The 21363-nt window shown below is 36.6% G+C and overlaps 1 protein-coding gene across 10 annotated transcripts in view; it reads left to right on the top strand.

Moving 5' to 3' along the window:
* The window catches only part of OXR1 (oxidation resistance 1), a 297931-nt gene that overhangs the window by 236888 nt on the left and 39680 nt on the right, over nt 1–21363 (top strand). For all 10 annotated transcript variants that reach the window (XM_074810861.1, XM_074810964.1, XM_074811420.1 and 7 more), the window contains 4 exons: nt 485–604; nt 5588–5740; nt 13383–13567; nt 16985–17772. In XM_074810861.1, the coding sequence (XP_074666962.1) occupies nt 485–604; nt 5588–5740; nt 13383–13567; nt 16985–17772 (1246 nt within the window). The remainder of the gene's footprint in view (nt 1–484; nt 605–5587; nt 5741–13382; nt 13568–16984; nt 17773–21363) is intronic.

Genomic DNA, 21363 nt, shown 5'->3' with positions numbered 1-21363 from the left:
TGGGTGGGTTTTTTTTTTTACACTTAAACATGTATGCCCCAAGACCTTTTCTTCCCTTCCCTACCCTCAATTTTTGTGCCAAGAGCTATGTCTAGGAACTTGTTCCCCTGCCTGTTTCTTGGTTGCTCAAATAGTAGAGTAATAGCAAGATAAATAATTGGGCAGGTCTTCCTTGGACACTGTATTGGGTGTTCCTGGCATGCTGAATACTTCTAATGCTTTTCATCTGAACTTTTTCCTCAATTACTATGACTAAAAATCAATCTTACCTCAAGATAGCATGTAAAAACTTTAAAAGCTAAAGTGAAGAAGTACCTTGTGTGGTGTTATTTATTCCAACTCCCCATTTCTGTTAAAATTAGGGGGAGCAGGAGTGATTTTGTATAGCTTACTTTGAGAAAGCATAGCAAATATACCTGAAGTCATGGGAAATCAAAGTAAACCTGAAAGCATAACTTCTAACTACATTATATCTTCTTTATAGATTTTGTATGTTCCTGACCCAGACTACATTTCTAGTGTGGAGAGCTCCCCCTCTCTAAGTCCTATAAGTCCCTTATCACCTACATCTTCCGAAGCAGAGCTTGACAAGGCTACAGTAAATGTAGGTATACCTGTTGTCCTTGAAATTCATTTTCCCTTGCAAGATGTTACAGATGCTATGCTCTCTTCTTAAACAATCCTGTCCTTTTGGCAAGAAAGTACTTTACAACTCTTGGACTTGAAAAGTAAAACAGTACCTTTTTAAAAGTAAATACAAGCTTTTAGTCTTTGTAAATGACAGGTTTCTGTGTGAAAAGTGATTTGAAGGCAAGTTATTTATAGCAAAATACTATCCTGGCACACTGAAATCTTAATTACTAGTTCCTGTTGTATTTCTGTATTTGTTACCTTTCAGAACTAGTTAAACATTTGTCTCTAATCTTATTGATAGCTTTTGTAGCAATAATACATTGGCAAGAATACTCAAGTATCTAAAAGCTAGGGGCTCCCCCTGCTCTCTGTAGAGGTGTGGGGAGGAGGTTCTCTAGTTTTTATTTAGCAAACAAAGAAATAAAGTCTGTTTCAGTGAAGGGTTAATACAGAGTTGATTATAGCTGACTTCTGCTCATAGTTCTACCTTTGTAGACTTTCAAATACTGAAATTGACCATCAAAGCTGCTGTGTAATCAGCTCAAATGTCAGTTTTTGGCTAGGAGCTGGCTTTGTAAAAGCATGTCTTCCCAGGAGCACTGGTTTGCTGTGAACAGAATTCCATGCAGAGAGCTCCAACCAGCAAGATGCAGTATTGGAACCTGAGCTTCTCTGCAATTTACGCAATTATGACCTTATTCAGATGTTTCTTAATATGTCACTACTATTCTTTTCCCAGTTATTGTTGTCTTTTCTCTCGGACAACAACTTTCCTTGATAGTGCTTCTTAATAGTGCTCTGTCAAGCTGTCAAATGTCTACTCTGGGATTCTGTGTGCTCAAAGTTTAGGAAGGTTTGAGACTTTAGGCATGCATTTATTTATTTGCTTGCATGACTTGGTCCAGAGAAGTTTAAATGTAAAGGTATTGCTTTGTTGCTGAATAGGTTCCCAAGCTCCATTACAAAGACTGTTATGCCCTTCTTCTGAAAATTACTATTTGGTTTTGCTGCTATACTTTTATTCTGACCTAGCATGCCTGTTCTTGTGAGATGTCTGCTGTCATCTGTGCTAAATAATATCCTTTGTTTTATGGCAAACTGAAGATGGTGTAGCGCAGTAATAGACTAGTCTGCAAGAAAATGTTGTTTTGTATTGGTCTCAGAATGACTGTAAATGCTAGAATAGGCCTACCCATATATGTTGTAAGAAGTTACTCAAGGGATAATCAGAGCTCTTCCTACAATGCACTAGATCCCATATCAGAAAACCACCTTATTCTTGCTTTTGTGGATTATTTTGTGTATGTTTGGTTGCATATAGTAGATAAGGAAGCTGACTAGTGTAACCAAACCTGTAATTTATTGGAAACACTTTTATTGACTGTATACACATAGCAGAGAGAAAATCTTGAAAGTGTAGAAGAAAGTAGATTAAAATACTTCAGTAGTTTAAAAAACAGTTAAAATCCTCTTATGCAAAACGTTTTGTTTAGTGAGTGCAGTTCAATGTTAGCAACAATTTGTTAAACTTCATTTAACCGACACTTTATTGTTGCAGAACTATTTTGCGCATCTCATTATATGTCTTGGATTGCTACAAGCAGTTCTTAAATGCTTCGGGGAACGTCAAACAAATGAGCAATGTGACAACATAGAGTACTTTATGAAAGTTTCAATTTCTGAGGTACATTTGAAGTACATGTAAGGAAGGAAGGGATGTTCCTAGATAGTTTGTCAAAAGAAAGCAAAGAACAGAAATCATTTGTACTTGTCAGTACAGTACTGTGTGTGTGTGTTTGGTTTTGTTTGCAAACAGTCTCTCCAGCAACACAAAAAGCACTCAACTTCTATTTGAGCAGTTAAGGCTGGAGGGTTTTGTTCTTCATCATAGCACCTCTTTTCCATGTTACTCTTTTCTCTCTTTGCTGATTGCTATTCTTATGAATGAGAGAAATACTAGCATACGTTCTCTAATGCTCTGTATTGATGTATGTCTGTTGTCTTTGACTCTTCCTTGATTTTTTGACTCCAGATTTGCAGTTTAAATTTAAGCACATTTCAAGATAAAGAGGATATGTTACTCTGCACGTATAATGTAAAGGGGTCTGCTCTCTGTGCTGTGGTCACTGAAATCAATGAGTTCTTGCTAGAAATTGAATAAGATGACTAAGCAACATCTGAACCTCTGTTAAGGCAAAATATAAACTATGATATGCTGTGTTCTTTTGTTTCTGTTTTATCAAACATTGGAGTAGCTTCACACAACCATGTGGCTAAATACAAACCAGCACGTGGCTAATGTAAGACCCACATAACCCTGTTAAGTTTAAGTTGCTACACTTAAGCTAAGACTTCAGTGTGTATTTCAGTAAGTTTGCTAGTGTCAGTGTATATGTAAGAACTCAGTTTAGTTTTTTTAAGCCTTTCTTATGCTGCTGGGTTTTGTGAAGGGTTTCTTTATTCAGCAGTGATGCACATATTTGAGAAGATCCAATAAGCTTTACTACCTATAAAACTTAAAATCCACTTCAAAATAATATGTAGTGACAAGGGTGTTGTTATTAAATTTGAAAGTCTGCCACCATTATTAGTCCTGCTTCCATGTCACATGGCAATATGAATGAGAAACAGCTGGCTTATGGAACTCTTGTAGCCATTTGCTAAGTTACATGCGTCACAAAGGTTGACCACATATGTTTTAGGAGAAAAGCATATATAGAAGGAGAACTCATCTCCAGGAAGTTAACTTTTTAATTATATCTTCATTAGCTTATTAAGCAAAATTCAGTTAAGTGTTCTAGAAGTTTTGTTTGCTTTGTAAGTAAAATTGAAAGATGAAGGCAAAGGCTGAAGGCCAGAGAGATGATGAGCTGAAAACAATTGTGCATAATGTTCCTGGATATGATTAAAGGCATTTAGCTGCAATCTGTACTAGTGAACAGAACTGAACAGAAAAGCAGAAAAACAAAGGGAACGTAGAAGTTAACTTTTTTAGTAGTAACTAAAAATAGCAATTCTGTTCGAAATGGAAGTCTTTAAATGTTGGTTAAGCTCCAAAACAGGGTTGCTGTGACTATAAGTAGGCTTTCACGCAGTCTTGTCTACTATAGCTGTGGCTTTTATTTGAAAAAAAAAATTTTCACTATCTGTCCTGTCCCTGGTAGGGTTCCATGTTCAGTAGTTTGTTGGATGTAGTGTTAGACAAGATAGATAACTCTTCCTGTTATCTGCCCAGGAGGATCATGAAAGAAATCTGGAAGTTATATCCAGGTATGTGAAAGAAAAAGCTGGTTGGGAACAGCCAGAGCGTATTTACCAAAGGCGTATTATACCTGGCCAGAGTGATGAATGCCTGGCTCAGCAGAGGAGGGAAGAGTAGTGCATATTACTTACCTTCACTAGATCCAGGGCCTTGATGTTGTCCCAAAGCAGCCTTGTTACAATACTGGGGAAATGTGAATTGAATGGGTGGACTACAAGATAGGCTGGAAAAATTGTCAGGATCTTTGGGCTCAAAGCAATTCAGCATTTGTGTGTGGTCGTTTGTTTGTTTGTGGTGGTGGACAGTTAGTCATCCTTGAGGGTCCCTACTGGGGCTAATATTGTTTAGAGTCTGCCCATCAGTGATGTGAATGGTGGGACAGAGACCAGAATGCACTGTCATCAAGCTGGGGGGGGGGGGGGCAGCAAAAATTAGGGAAAGTGGGCAGTACATTGGAGGGAAAGACAAAGGCTGCTCATCAGAGGGACATCGAGAGTTTGGAGAGACAAAGTAGCAGAAACCTCATGAAGTTCAACAGCAGATAAGACCTGCTGGGGCAGAAAGAGCCCCATGTGTGGGGCAGTACTGTGTGAGGGTTGGCTAGCTACGTAGCAGTTTTGCAGAAAAATACTAAGGGCCAAGGAGAGGTTGAAGCTAGTGTCCTGGTGGACATGTTGAACAACATCCACTTGTGATGGTGAAGGCTTATCACCTGCCAGGTGGCAGTTAAAAGAAGAGTACCAACAGGTTAAGGAAAGTGATTATTCTGCTGTCTGGGAGGCTCATGAACCTCCATTTGCAGTGTTGTGTCCACTTCTGGCACCTCCAGTAAGAGACAAGGATTGACATGCTGGAGAGAGCCCTGTGGAGGACCATTGAGTTGTTCAGGGGATGAAAACATGAGAGATGTGGAAGGATTGGCTGGGGGACCTGGGTTTGTTTAGGCTGGAGAAGAAAATACTAATGAACAACATGACTTCTGTGTTGTACTACCTAAATAAACAGGTTAGAGGGAGAAGAGTAGTCAGGGTCTTCAGAGGTTCATAGGTGGGCAGCAACAGCTGCAGGTTGCTGTACAAGAGGTTCTGGTTAAACAACAGGAAAATGTTTTTCATGATGAGGGTGGTTTAACACTGGAGCAGGTTTCTTGGAGAGGCTGTGGCATCTCCAGCCTTGAAGACTTAAACTCAACTGAAAAGGCCATGAGCAACCTGATCTAATGTAGGCTTAGGCCTGCTTTGAACACAGGGTTGAACTAGCTGACCTTCAGAGGGTCCTTCCAACACACAGTTAGTGTATAATATAATGGAAGGCTAACAGAAGACATTTAATAGGACCTTTGTCTGTTGAAGGTTGGAAAATAATCTTTTCTGCTCAAATTTTGCATGTGACAGTATATTAGATGGTTTCCTTCTGTGAGTTCTGATCATCATTTTTTTGTTTATTTCCAGGTTGATTCTGAATATCTTTGCCCACTAGCATTTCGTATTGTGGGCTGGTTAAGCTGTGGTTGACTAGTTATATAGACTGTCAGATCAAAGCAGTCCTTTAAACTGCAGTGGGTTTGGAACCCTATTTTTACATTTGCTTTTATGTTAAAGAAAAAGAACAAAAATTACACAACAGAAGATCTCTTAAAGTTGGTATTGAAAAAGACAGGTTGCTAAGTTCTTTTTTTATATTCCCTTTTAGGATCCAGATGGAGTCCAACGGAAAGAGTCGGCTGCTTCACCAGCACATGCATGTGTTCGTCCTACAAGAGTGGTATCATCCACCTCTGAAGAGGAGGAAGCATTTACAGAGAAATTTCTAAAAATTAATTGCAAGTACATCACTAATGGCAAGGTACTCAAACATTCAGGTTTTACTGTATGGGATGTAGAAATGAAGTACATTTAAACCATTAACATACAATAAAATTTAGTTACTGGTAGGTAGATGGATCAACTTACATGCCTATGTATGTGTGCAGGTATATTTGTTTTTTTAATTCAGTTTCCTTTGGATTCCCAGACCACTTGTTTCTTAGATGTCATGTTAATTCAGTTAATATTCATTTAACCTGTGACAGACTTTCCCCATACTGTTAAGTGTTTCTCTTGTGTTGAGGGCATGAGGTCTGTCTGTTCCTTGTGTCAGTATCTCTCATAAGTGGTTCTCTTTACTTACAGTGGGGAAGAACAGGCCTGTTAACTATAAGGAGGTATGTAGTTGGGTAGCTTCACTTCCATTTCCCTAATGCAGAACAGTGTGAGCAGAATTAACCTCTGATTCTGTAAACAGACACTTTTGTATTGGGTATAGTGTGGTAGAAACCTTTTTTTTTTCTTTGAAGCAGTAGTTACAATTCTCTGTCATTAACACAAACACCTCCAACTTAGTGGCACTTCATTACCTCCCATTTAGCTCTTAAGTGCACAAATCTTGTGCAAATTTTTAGGGACTGAGACCATGTCAGAAGACTTTACCTCAGAACACTTTAGGAAAAAAACAAAATGTATTGCTCTCCCATCCCACAGAAAAATGACTATTAGATAATTTAGTCATGAAAAATCATGCCTTCACTCAAGCTGAATGAATGCAAAGAAACTGTACTTCCTCCTTCACCTGAAGTTTGGGTATGTATATACTGATGATTCCATGTTGCTCAGCAATAGGTTTGCAGATAAATTACACTAATGATAAACAGATTAATGAGAATCTCCTAAAACTGCATTTTAAATTTTTTTTTTTAATTTTTTTGCTGGTGGAAAGGATTGCAGGTCTGTGTATGTCTCGAAGCTTTTTGACAGTATGTGTATATTGGCAAAAGTGATGTCTTAGAAGTTGGTTAAGACAAGTACTGGAAAAGCTTTGTTTGTTACTTTGTTCTACTTAATTTGTTTCACACCTTGAATTCTGTCCCTAGCTGACCTTTTTAGGATGATCCTAGACAAATCATTACTTCTCGGTTTTAAGTCCTCTGATGTGGAGGAATTGAGAACTGTGAGCCTTTGTTAGAAATTGGCTGTACTGGAAAAACATATTCTAGGGTTAAAATTTACAGCATATTATTTATGTGCCATATTTCCTCATCAGAATGTTATAGGGAGTGTTTACAGCATCTGCCTTTGACTTATTGCTTTACATCCCATTTTCTAAGAGCTTTAAGGAGAATTCTATTTCTAAAGAGTTGTATAATCCACTGCAGTATCAGCCCATAGTTGGAGAGGTGGGTGGGGAGAGAGATGAATGTTAACTTGCTCAGATTTGAGTGCCAGATTTCATAAGTTTGGCATGTGATTTAGCTTTTGTGTCACATGTGGTAGGGATGTCCTCTGGCATGTTTTATCGTGTCCTTGATACATTTCTTGATGAATCTTGATAAATTTTCAGATGTTTTCTGGAGAAAGCTTAAAAGATTCATCTTCTGTTCCCCACTCTGGAAGTGATTTTGAAGCTCATTGCTAGCTATTTTATAGGGCTTCAGGTGTGAAGTCTCAGTCATCACTGTGATGCTCACAGACTAAAATCTAGTGAAAACCTCTTTTTTTCAATGTGCTTAGTTTCACATACACAAGAGGGTTTGTGTTAAGATAAGACTGCCTAATTTCTCAGTTTTCAAGACTGCTTATTCTGTATGTGTTTGGAGTTGGTTTTAGTCACATGTGTGACTTCCTGGACAAGCACACAGGAATTCTGAGATGCAGTGGCTGGAACCTGGAAGCATTGCTCTGTTGTAATATTTGCTCTCTGTTACCTGGTTATTGCTACTCTTAGAGACAGTGTTTGGCACAGTTAGAAACAGGGTGGTGTGAATATGCCACATCCTGGTCAGACAATAAATCAATGTACTGCAGAGTCACACCTTAACTCACTGTTGTTGCATATGTAGGCATGCTCTTTCTTGCAGCCACACCATTTGCTGCTTTTGCAGAAAAGTGTGCTGCTCTGGTTTTTCATTCTTTGCACTGTTCATTGGAGGCAGAAAAAGGTATCTTAAAACAGTCTGCTTGATTGAAACAAACTGATAGAGGAGCTTTGAAATTCTTTGTTTTTATGCTTGCTAGCTTACTTGCCTTGTTTTGAAAAGTAGTAGGTAAAGGAAAATTACGGAGGCTTAAAAAAACCAAAGCCACCAACCTGGAAATAAAGGCACAAAACACATCGTTCATGAAGTGAAAAGGAGGACACTGGCAAGGTTCAAAAATTCTACAAGAAACAAAGAATAAAATTAAACTGTTATCTGTATGATAAAAGCTTCATAAATCAGGAATCACAGGTTGGTGTTTTTTGTTCTACCTTGTGTATTCAAGAATGTAATGGAATTATTTAGAGGTAACTTCTGTTTGAAAACTGGTTGTCAGATGTCCTTTCAAACCTTAAAAGTGTGTTTTACTGAACTGCCTAATCTTAATGTTTGGGCTTACCAGTGTCATAAAGTTTGGCTCTAATCTTCCCTTTATAATGATTGTTTGAATTTCTATCTCAGATATTGTATAGGATTTAGAGCTCCCACTTCCTGAGGCTTAAGGAACTTCAATGGAAAGTAGCTAATACTGATTCACAATTGAGTAATCTGCATGCACATGCAGTTTAATCTACTTTCAGTATGTGTGTTTTTGCTTATTTGGATTAATATTTTCTGGACCAGCCTTAAGACAAAAGGGATCTCTTTTTAATAACCTAATATGTCCACATGGTTTTCAGATATAAAGTGGCTCAGCATTTCTCCTTGAGGCTGTTAAATCTGAACTTCACCTACATAGAAATTTACTTCATGTCTTTAGAATCTGTTTTACATACAGGGAACTGTATGTTCTTCTGTAAGTGAAATTTTGGGGCATTTTGGTTAAGAACCAGAACTTCCTGTAACAGTATAATTCTGAACTACTTAGTAGCTATATGCAGAGTCTAATTTTTACTTCAGTTTCATTGACAGTGTTTTTGATGCTTTTTTTCCTCAACAGCTAGTTAGAGGGATGGTCCAAGAGTTAGAAAGATGGTCTAAGAGAAACTAGTCACTGATTATTTGGTGGAAGATGTCCTAAAAAACTGTTTCTCACAGTCTTCTATCAACAATTGAGCTGCTTATAGACTTTTTTTAAATTTGTTTTCCCCCAAGACTAGAAAATTGGAGATTAGAGCAAATGCTGGCAGGTATACTGGAGTCATGTAGGAGTTTGTAGTGTGCATGCTATTGCCCCATCTTTTTGCTTATGCTCGTACTCGGATTTGCTGATCTGTCTCCCTCTAGCTACATCATTGGTCAAATAATTTTTTGAAAATATTTTGAAAATTGAATTTATATAAAGTCAAATACCTGTTTCTAAAATGTTCAACAAATATTTGATTACCATCAAAGGCATCTGTGCTGAGGACACAGGATAACAGAGTATGACCTCAAAGGAGAAGCTGGGCTCATCTTGTTTTGAAATGGGTAGGTGAGGGCATAAGAAGGGCTTTACTTTGTAAGTAAGCTCCCATGCTGTTCTTTACTCTGAAGAACATATTCACACTGAAAATATTTTCAGCAGTTCAGGCAGGCCAAAGAGGAGCTTTGGAACTTTCTCCATGCTCCAAAAGCAAGGAACCAAGAAAATTATATGGTGAGCAGACTTAAGGCTATCAATCATATTCAGTGCTTGTAAGATAGCGGGGGAGGTCAGGTTATCCCTAGTTTTTTTTCTTCTGGCATCAGTGTTGTTACCCTGTTTTGTAGAACAACTGTGACATCTGCTGCCATAGTGCATAAATGTGTATGAGTAATCAGAAAAGTCGGTTCAGAACCTTGAATAAGTGTGTGGTCCTAAAATGCTCAAAAGCTCATCACCAGCTTACTCTGAGACAATAGTCCTGAAGTATATGTATTGTAGGAATGCTAACACAGAAGTCTGATCCATAATGGCAAACCAACAAGGAAATGAAGTTTCAGGTACTCTCCTCTAAAGAATATCTCTGCTTATGCAGAACTGTTCATTTAGTACTGTGTATCAAATAACTCACGATCCAGAAATATTGCACTGGTCTGCCTCCTATCTTTCAAACAGATAACAATAAAATAGGTCATCTTTTGTTGAGGTGCTATAAATCCAGTGTTTTTGAGATACCTGTATAATCCTTCAATTGCTTATAATTATTGCAAGTTAAGTGTTTAATCAGCTTAGTCAAGTACACGTAGAAGCCTGATAGTTCCAAAAGTTTATCAGTGTAATAAATTTTAAATAGAATTACACTTTCAGATTAATTTTTATACTGAGTATTTACCTCTTCATGTTGAGGGTTTCTTCTAAGACAAAGATAAGCAGCTTTTAGGTTTCTAGCTCTGTCTTAAGTTGGGGCTGCAGCATAGGCTTTAGAATCTTCCATACGTGTCAAGGACAATTGCCTGATCTACAGGTTTAGGATTTTTCTGCCATCAGATTGTTCTAGGAAGCTTCCATTTACAATAGAAGGTCTCTTAAACTAGTCTTCCTTATGTAGTCAGTGGTCTTGCACACTTGGCTGAATGCTTGCCTGCAGAAAGATTATATCTACTGTTCCTCTGTGTCTGAGTCTAAACACCACAAGGTACTATACAGTTTCTTTAACACCTTCAAGTTTGCCCTGGAAACAGACTTTTGTCCTGTATATTATGACATTTCTTTACGATATTGACAAGCCTGGCCTGTGGGGCTTGGGAGGAGTAAGTTGGTATTTACTGAACTGCTAAAAATGAGGCTGAAACAAGATAACTGAAATGTGTAACTGGTTCTTCATGCATGTTATTCTAACGTTGTGACTCTCTAGGGTTCAGATAAATGATGTAAAATTGACTTATGAAACTTTTAACTTATTTTGAGATAAAATACTCTTTAATCAATTTTTGACTTGGACTGCCAGCAGAAGCAGTCTTTTAACTTGCTTTTGAGAGACAGTTAAGCATTGGGTTTTGTTTGTTAAATAAAACCAGGGACCTTCTTGACATAGGTGATATGTCAGTTGTGACAGTTCACCCCTTGACAGAAAAATGTCATCTCCTTTTATTGCCTCAAAAACTTCAGCATTTCCTGTGTACTTAATTTATCAAGGAAGGTTCATGAAATAGTGAGCAAAAGAAGACAAAATCTTAGCCTGGAAAAGAATTCTCCAATAAACTTGATTACTGATTGCTTCTACTGAGTAACTCATAATTTTAGAGGTTGGTGTTGAACATTTAAATCCTTCAGCTAGAGCAGTGATACAGCCTTACTGTTGTGGGTTTTTGGGGTTTTTTATGTCTCTCTGGCCTTGACTGTTCTGAAGATCCACATGCAACATGTGGGCAGTGAAAGAATAGTATAGAATATTTCAGTTGGAAGGGACCTACAATGATCATCTAGTCCAACTACCGTCAAGTCTATGGCCTTGACTTCTCTGGGTCAGATCTGGAGAACGTTAATAGAATTCCACTTTCATGTGTGGTCATTAACGAAAAAGCTCAGATTTAGAAATGATGCTTCTTTTTTGCATTATGTACTTGTCCTGGTTTAACCAGGATAGGGTTAAGTTTCCCCAGCAGTGGGGGGGAGCTCTAGCCGGGTTATTCAGATACCATGCGGACATCACATCCTGGCAGGTCACATTTTCCTGGCGCGGGAGTGTGGTGCACTCGTGGTTTTGTACATCGTGCTTGTCACTGCTGTATTTGGTAGCTATTTTGCTCTGTTCATTGCTATCACTATTACTGTTATTGTTATTGTTGTTCTTTGTTGTGTTGCTATTGCACTGTTGTATTAAACCTTTCCTTATTTCAGTCTTGGGGCTTTGTATTTCATTCCCTTTGTGGAGGAGGGGCAGCGGCCGCGTGGTCTCAGACCCCAGCAGGGGCTAAACCACCACAGTACTGAATTTACTGGTGTCATGTTGGTTTAAAGAGAGGCAATTGTTCTGAGTAGACTTGTTGACTTTTGCAGTCCAAATGTAGATTTCTGTTGACAGTCATCCTCTTGGAGTTCTCCTTTTTGCACCTTTAAAGTCTGTTTCCAAAATACAGTGCTGGGAAGGAAATGCTAGTGACAATTTTGTTTCAGTGTCTTAACCACCTTGGAATTACATAAATACGTTCTGCTGACTTAAAAGCCTTTGTACGCTAAAAGGCATGTATAAAACCTGACTAGGCACTGAACAATTAAAAGGACTTAAGTATGGATGTTTGAGCTGCTTTTGAGACGGTTTTCCTTTTTCCGTAATAGTGATACCATTGGTCATTGCTGTAGACTTTAATACTATTTTTGGTTTGTTTTTTGTGACTTGTAATTTTCTGCTCACTGTATGGCATCTTTGTTTTTCTACTGTGAAGGTCATCAACCATCACAGTTCTGGGAACAAATTAATGGAGTTGGGAAGGACTGTAGTTATATTTCATGCTGTGCTGGTATGTCTTAAAACAAAACTGAAAACAGTCAATCTCCCCCAGTACACAATGTTTGTAATTACTGTGAACATTTTATCAGTGAACTGGATATTTATTCAATTCCTGATAAGCTTCAGCAGCACATGAAGCAACTCTTCTGTGAAACTTGCACAAAATGTCTAAATGTCTTTCTAAATTTGTAAAGTCCTTAGGATTCAAGATCTGTAACTGTGAAGAATCACTATTATACAGCTTAAAGCTAGATTTCCTCCAGTTCATAGTTTTAGCTCAAACTCTACCATTCTAACAGTTTAATGAATTTCTTTAGCAGGCAACTGGTGGTATTTGCATGTGTTTCTAATGCTTAAAAAAAAAAATTTCAACATATTGTGAATTGGTACCTGTATTGTGTAAGAACCCTACAGCTCATAGTATATCATCGTTCTTTAAACTTTTTCATACTAGGAGTTTAAAATCTAATTGTATTCATGTACTGCAGCAGTATTAGTGTGATTAAATCCATCCAAAGCTGCATCTTGATGCAGCAGCATCTTTAAAAATTGTTAATATTTTTCATCCAGTTTCATTCTTTAAATGTATTTGTCCAATCAGTCAACAGGTCCATAAATTAGAATAACTTGTAATGGATACTGCTGGTTTTGTGTAAAGAAAATGAAGATAAATGACAGTTTTTTGAAGACCTTTCTTTTTTTTGTTCTCCAATTAAAAAGTAGAAAATGAGAAGCATCAAGTCAGGTTTTAGACAACGCTTGAAACTTCTTGCAAAGCTAGCAATAAGCCCTGTGGTTATCTGGGAAGGATGTATCTTTACCTCAGAGAAGCTGCCTAGCATATCCTTTAGGGTGCAAGGGTTTCTCTTTTTTTTTTTTTTTTTAACTCTTAAGTAGTTGTGAGGAACAAAACTGTTTTCTTCTCGAAGTAGGTGGCATTAATTTGCTTCCCCAGAAAAATGGTTGTTTCTAGATGACTGCAAAACACAAGAAACTGTATAAAGTTGCTTAAATATAAAGATCTTTTAAAAACAAATTAGAAAACACTTTTTCTTACAAAAAATGGAGAGTAAGCTTAAATACGAAGGAGAAAATTTACCACTTCTTTTCCCTCTCATTTTAGGGTACCGTCAATGGTGTGCTGCTAGTGACGCCAAATAATATAATGTTTGATCCTCATAAAATGGATCCTCTGGTCCAAGAGAACGGCTGTGAAGAGTATGGCATCATGTGTCCAATGGAAGAAGTGATGTCAGCTGCTCTGTATAAGGAAATTGTGGACAGCAAAATTAAGGATTCATTAACCATGTAAGATAGAATAGTATTTATAAAGCATTGAGTAAATATGAACTGTAGCCATATTGCTGACCATACAAAACTATCAAATCCATTTTTTTCTGTTTTCCTTTTTAAGAACATCAAAGATTGACTTGGAAAAGACCCTTGAGAACTTGCTTTACCTGAAGTTCTCACATACTACATAGAATAGATCCTCTTCTATATATATGGATTCTAATTTTCTCCAATAGCCTCTTTTAAAAATCAGTGTATAGCAGGGGGTACCACACCACTTCCTTTGCCACTTCCCCACTGTGAAAACAGTAACAGATGTGTTTGATTCTTCAGTAATCTAAAAACTGTTGTACAGAATAGAGAATTCCAACTTAAACAGCTTTAAACAATCTTTATTGTTTGCTATCTTCCACTTGCTTCTCAAACTCTTGTTGCTGTGATAAACTGTCATAAGACTAATTTTTTGAGATTCATGTGTATTTTTATGGAATTAAGAGTATATTTTGTTCCCCCCTTGGCTAGGGGCGGAACTGCTATTTGCCTTGTTTGGGTGAACAGAGTGAATTTTGGTCAGTGAGCTTTAATCACTGCTGTTTGGCATGATGGTCATTTAAAGGTGACTTTAAACAGCATTATGAAAGATCTTTGTTTCATTCTGTTGCCTAATTTTTATACTGTCCTCAGAAATAGGATAAATTCTAACATTAAACCCAAAAGGGATTTAAAAAAAATTTAAAAGAATCATGTCACCTTTACCTATCACAGCCCATAAAGCACAAACATTTGCAGGCTACCTTGACTATCTAACTGCAAGGAAGTGGATTCCTTTAACCAAGGTAGAGTTGTCTGTATGTATGAGAGAATAAAGCTGTTTGCCTAATGTGCAACTCTTAAAAAATGCAACCATTTTAAGCAAGGTGTAAAGATACTCAGTAACTCCAAAAAATGCCCTTTTACAGTTCTTGCAGGTAATATGCTAAGCACATCTTTCTTGATAATCTTAAATATCTGGATGCTCAGAAGAAGTAACTTGGCTTGTACCGTTTTTAAGCTCAGATACAGCAGAGACCTAGTAGTAAACTGGTATCTTGTCATGGTTTTGTTTGCTGCATGAAGTCATGTGTTTCTTGAAAGAGCAACTAATGTTTGTATTACTATAGTAGTACTTCTAGGGCTTTTGATGTAGAATGATGATGCCTTCAGCGTGATTGCTTTCTGGAAGTTTATTTTCCAGATTGAGTTTTAAAAAGTTGCTTGTAGTTCCTAGTTCAATTGATGTATACTGCAAGTAATGCGATCATGAAAATTAGATAATCCTTTTTAATCTACCTGTTTGAATCATAACACTGCAGTTGCAAAACAAGTCTTTTTCCTAGCATGTTTAGTTTCTTAATGACTTACAAATTTACCTTCCATGCCCTGTTGACTTTTGTGCTCTTGTAGCATTTTCTGGTTTGTTTTGTTTATAATATAAATTCATATTGAATGAAAACATGTCTAATAATAAAAGGTCACACTGTGTGTTCAGAGCTCTGTATGTCCAATTTGATTCATCTTTCTTGTCAACTTTATAAACTATTACATGGCATACTAACTTCTAGCGTTTTCTTCAGTCCCAGCACTTTTGTGCCTTAATCTTACCAAAATTTGAGGAATGTTTGTAAATTTTGGGGAAAATAAAATTTGAATTTCTTAAGTTGGTAACCAGAATTCCAACAGCTACAGCTAGATCTGACAAGACCTGTGTGTCTCAAGGTATTTGAGACTTAAATCACGTTTTCCCACTGTTTTTTTCTAAATGGTTCCACTGTTATAACAAACCCTTTTCCTGTCCCAATTTTGCCAACTGTCAAACCTGTTTAAACTTGGAAAAACAATCTGAATACTGAAGATTATTGATATATTGGAAACTGAACAAAACTGATGGATTCTTTCCTGCTTAAAACTGCAGTTTCATGTTGTATGGTTTCTATATATAATCCACAATCTATGCTGAAACAGGAAAAAATTATATCTGAAAATATACAGATTTTTTATGGATTTCATGAATCTTAGGTTGTACTTCTCAAAAAACACCTATTAATAGCATAATCCTGAAAAATTAAGGTAATATCCCAGGCTAGTAGGTGATAAATCCTGAACTCTATTCCACATGCTTTGTAAGCAGAATTAGACATCAACACAAGCTTAGTATCAGCTTCATGTTAACACTTGGATAAGAGGGTGCAGATCCTGAATTTTTGCAATGTCTCAGTAATGTCAGTAATATGACCTAACTGAATAAAAAGTTTTGTAGAAATGTGCACTGGATTTATCCTCCTTCAAGATGGGAGAATTAAGGTATGAGCTTCTTAAAAGCATTTAATATAGGTAATGGAAGATATAACGTGCTTGTGGTAGCAAGGGAGTTGGCATTGAGAACTCTAGTCAAAAGTATATTTAAACATGAGAAATTTGTTATGAAGACTGTACTGCTCAGTTTTTTTGACAACACTTGAAAAGCTTGTCATGTAGCTACAGTTCAGTCATAGTATGAGTTTTGCATCATTAAGTTACTTTATAGTTATAACATGTTTACAGTTCCCTTGTAGTCCTCCTCTTCTGAAACTCGTAGAAATTCTGGTTAGCTTATTTCGAAAAGCAGGTTTGAATAAGATTATTTCCTTTGGGGAAAGTAAGTTCTTTTATGATTTCTTTTTTCTTACATTAGTTATGAACATCTGATGTCTGCTCTTAAATTTGTTCAGTTGTACGAAGTAGTTTAGGATTCATTTTGCCTAATGGTGGTATCCTCAAAGTAAAGTACCTGACAGGTGAAGACACTAATCGCTGTTAGGTATTTCCTATGGGCAGAATGCTAAGATCTACCTTGATAGTTCCTGCTGTTCTGCACTGATGAGCTTAGATAGTTAATGTTAGACCAAATGATTTCTGCCATTCATTTCTTACCACTGAGCTAGGTGTCAGCTTCATAATAGGATGGGATAAGACTATACAATTGTACTGGTGTCTTTGGTAGACAAATCTTAAAGGATTTTGGAGGGTTTCCATCTTTAGATATTATGGTTGTGAATAGCTTTTTGTTGGTTTTCCCCCGTTTTTTATTTTATTTTTACGCTATAAGCATCTCAAACGATCCTGTTGGTTTTATAGGAGAGCTTCTACTTGCAAAAGTAATGTCCTGAAGTTGGGAAATCCTATCTATGTCGTACTGGCAAAAGGTCCACCATAAGCTTACTGTTACAAGAACATATTTTATGCTTGTTTCTTATAGCTGATGCTCTGGATTAAGTTGGCTTTAGTTTTTGGGGTTTGGTTTTGGGGTTTTTTTTAATAGCACCCTTAAATTTTTTTCAACATTAAACAAAACTTAGTAAAGAAAAGAGCTTGATGGAAAAGTCACCTGCTATAACATTCTTATTTGTTCAACAGAGATGTAGAACAGCTGTCTGTAAGGGAACTTTGCCATTCCAAGAAAGTAGCAAAGAGCAATACAGATGAAATGGATTCCAGGACTCGGGATACAGGCAACGACAGTGCTAGTACTGCCCCTAGGAGCACAGAGGAGTCTCTTTCAGAAGATGTCTTCACAGAATCAGAACTCTCTCCAATACGTGAGGAACTTGTTTCTTCAGATGAGCTTCGACAAGACAAATCTTCTGGAGCATCATCAGAATCTGTCCAAACGATAAACCAGACTAGTGCTGAATGTTTAACAATCATTTCAGACTCAAATGAAGCTGCCAGTGACTTAAAACCCAGTGCCGAAATGGTTGTAAATGTTAAACAGTTTGGTACCCACAGCTTAGGTTCAGAAAGTGCTGAGATGTCTCTAAAGAAGGGACAAGAACCTACTGAAAATGTTGCATATGGCCTCCAGCAGTCTTTGCAAGGATCACATGGTAGTGAAGAGCATGTTAAAGAGAAAGAAGTGGGTGACGGTCAAGATTCCTCACTAGGAAAAGAACCAGGAGAGAGTAAGGCAGGAGAGGAATGTCCATGTTGTGAAGATACCACTGAATCTGAAAAGGAGACAACTAGCAAAGGAAAAATAGTGAGAGAGCGAACGCAAGACTCAGAGACAGAAGTTGAGGAGCTCCGCAAACTCTGGAAGACCCACACTATGCAACAAACCAAACAACAAAGAGAAAACATGCAACAGGATTCACAAAAAGAAATTAGTCAGAAAACTGTAACTTCAGGAGATGGGCAATTAGAAGGTAAGTCAGTATTTGTGTGTTAGCCTTGAGACTTACAATGTATCTCCCTCAACTCATCAGAATTTTCGTGGTTTTTCATTCTGTAGAACACATGTCCCTATATGTTGCTTATACTTCTCATTGGCTTGAAGATATACTTGAGTTATATTTTATATAAAATACTCTCAGGAAACTGAAAACATGGATGCTTTTGTTACTGTAATTTTTCTTCACTGAAATTATATCTGTGATTGTATTAAAACACAGTATCTTTGTATGGGAGATTTAAATGAGCCTGTAAAATTAGATCCATGACAGTCACTGTAGAGCTCAAAATTAAAAATTTGCCTTAGCAGTCAGCTGTCACTTAAATTTTGGTCCCAGTGTATGTGTGTATGGATGAATTTCAGGGAATTAATTTTATCTTACTTATAAAGCATGTCTACCTTGTGGTTAAGGTTTATGATGTGAACAATAAACACTGGAGGCTTAACACTGATAGTTTCAGAACTTTGTTTCACTGGCATCTTGTCATACTTTTGTGCTGTCTAGAACAAGGTTGAGCACACAAAAAAACATATCTCAGGATAAATAGTAGCTAGGTGGTAAGAAACTACTGCTATGAATATGGGGAACAGCTAGGCTTATTTCTTGAGTACCTTTACTCCTCTGCAAAGATCAGGCTGTAGGATTGTTAGTTGGAAGTTATCTTGAAAGTCTATTGACGTTACTCAATTCATAAAAAATCGTATCTTTACTTAAAGATGTTTCTGCATGTGTTTGATTTTGCTTTCTAAAAAATTCATAGGTCACTTTCTGATACCTTGCCATATTAATAATGGAGATAAACTAATTGTTTTAATTGTACGATATTTTGGGGGCTAGAAAGAAAACATCTATAATGTCTGTCACAAACTAATAGATTATATGTGAAGTGCATTTGAAGGTGATTGTTTATGTTAATAACTGAAAAGTTGAGGCTGTGTTGAATAGAGGTATATTATTCAGTTGACAGAAATTCATCTTATACTTCAGAATCTGATATAGTTTGGGGTTGGTTTTTTCTCCTTCTGTTGAGAAAGTAACTGAATTTTGAAATTCGAAGCAGATTAATAGTTGCATTGTTCTGTGATAAGTTTGGCTTTTATGCCAAAATCTTAGAGGAAATCCTCTGGCAAAAATGTCAGCTAGCAGTAGTTGTTGGTTGTGACTTCAAAAATGTAAGCAGAACTGTTCTTTGCCACAGTTGCTGCTTTCTGGTTTTTTTTACAATTAAATATTATTTGTAAGTCAGTTGTATTAGCTGCTTTATTTTTCGTTTCCTAAAAGATTGTATCATTGAGTAACACTGCATGTTTTTCATGCAGAATGATCTGTACAGTCACACAATATGTACTTACATATTCAAAATAAGTGTCTGCATACGGTCAGACAGAGGGGTGCTAGCTAGAAACCTTCTGCACATGGTCCTACAGCCTCACTGAATGTTGTGGAGTTAAATTAGAAAGAAAAATCATCTTAAAATAATAATTTTTTTGAGAACTGTGCCAATGACTTCAGTCCAACTTCAGTTGGAATTATTGTATGTTTCTTATTTTTGCATGTTATATTAGCAGAATGCAAATCTAAATTATGAATTAATATTTCTCAATCTAAATAGATGTGGTGAAGCTTCTACTGGCTTTGTCTACAGGCAAGTTTAAATAGAGCCAAGGTAAAAGCATAGATCTATTGCTTAACTCTTGAAGGTCACCAAAGACTAAATATGACAGGTCTATTAACAGTAGATCACTAAAAAACACTAGGTCATTAAATTGAGGCACTGTAAATACTTATCCTGTCTATTGGACAAAAACTCTGAAGCAGTCATACTATGAGTTTTATATCATTAAGTTACGTAGATAGGTCTTTATCTTCTCTGTTGTGGGAGTTTGTAGTATCTAGGTTTTGGGAACTACCTTTTGTTGATCTTCAGAGGTCAAATGTTTCCAAGTTTGGATTAATGATCATTTTGTCTTGAATGTTGAACAGGTGATGCAATGTAAGTTGATAACTGTGAGTAGTCTAGAATAGTTAAAAAGGCCTCCCTTGGATTTTTTTTTTTATCCAGGAGACTCTTATATTCTCTTCTATTTTTACAGACACTCACATTTAACCACTGGACTGAAATAAAAGCTAAATGTTGTTGATACTTTGGAGAAGTTACACTGGCCTATAGTTTTGTGTATGTATAAACAAGCTGAAATACCATTAAAGATAACTTGTCTGTTTGCTGCTTGTTAGCTGGATATTGAAAGGAAGATTGAAAGGAAGAAAAGGCATGACATACAGTAGCCGTTGTTAAAATATTTTTTCTGATTAATTCTGTATCAAATATACCAAAATATATTGGAGAACACACCAAGAAAAAGAGCATCTCAAAAAGATCTGAGGGCAGGGCTAAGTTGTTTGTTTTCATTCTCTCTGCTAGCCAGAACTAAATCTCACTCATTTTCTTTTTTAAGGTATGGTACAAATCCCACTTTTCTGTCTGTCAGAAGTTCTAGACTGCTGTATCTGAAGGACCGAAATTCCAAATATCAGATCATTTTAAGAATACTTGTTTAATACTGCAACAAATTTTGTGTGCCAGTCCTATCAAAGAGGGTTTTTTGTTTGTTTTGGGTTTTTAATCTGACAATTTACATTTGAGTTTACAGACTTATAAACTATGTCTAAATCATGCATATTATGACTATTTGTACTATACTGTATACTGCAGGTATAATTCTAAAATATTGTAACTGAAAATTAGGAGGCACACATTTAAATGTTTACTGAAAAAAACATTTTGTGGAACAATGCTATCCAGACTTTATGGTGAAAATCTGATTGAGAAAAAAATACAGTAGAGATGTTTATAGATCAAGAAGGTGATGTTTTCTGTGCTTAGTGTATCTGTAGTCTGCGTAGAGACTGAAGGAGAACTTCAGCTGTAAAGAAAAGATGAGTATCCTAGAAAATTGGAACTCTGTATGTACATGTAACACCAGAGGTAGGCTAAATTTTTTGTTGTCATAGCTGATCATAAGAGCTCTTAAATTTGTATTATCCTTCCTTGCTTTAAAGAGCCTGTTGTGACTTTCTAGGATTTGAGCAATTAATCTAGCAAATAAATAATTTTTGAAAGGTTTCTTCCTTTACCTTGTGCTGATTTGACAATCCAGACCTTGAGGGTAATCATATAATTCTATTAGTTCAATTAAATATACTGCTGGAGGGAAAAATTCCATACCAACAGCATCCAGTATACTTCATCCTGAAGTGGTGTTCATACCTTTGAAGTGTTTGATATAGTTAACAAATTAAAATTCATCTTAATCCTCTATTAGTAATGCCAGAACTCTTCATTTTTAAATTAAAAGTAACTAATGAACAGCTTTGACATATGTGAGTAAGGCCTAAGTACTTATTTAACACTGTATCTTTTGCATGTATATGGAGTATCTTTTTAACAGTGGGAGGGATGCCTGATGCAGTGTTGAGGGATATGCATTGAGAATACCTTCTGAAATACTTTCAAGCATGGATGAAAGACTGTCATGTGATCTGAGGTTGGAAGCAGAAATGAAT

The sequence above is a fragment of the Strix aluco genome, chromosome 1 (assembly GCF_031877795.1).
Source record: "Strix aluco isolate bStrAlu1 chromosome 1, bStrAlu1.hap1, whole genome shotgun sequence".
Lineage (NCBI taxonomy): Eukaryota > Metazoa > Chordata > Aves > Strigiformes > Strigidae > Strix > Strix aluco.
Note: the sequence above shows the minus strand (reverse complement) of the source record. Positions and strands in the feature narration are given on the sequence as shown.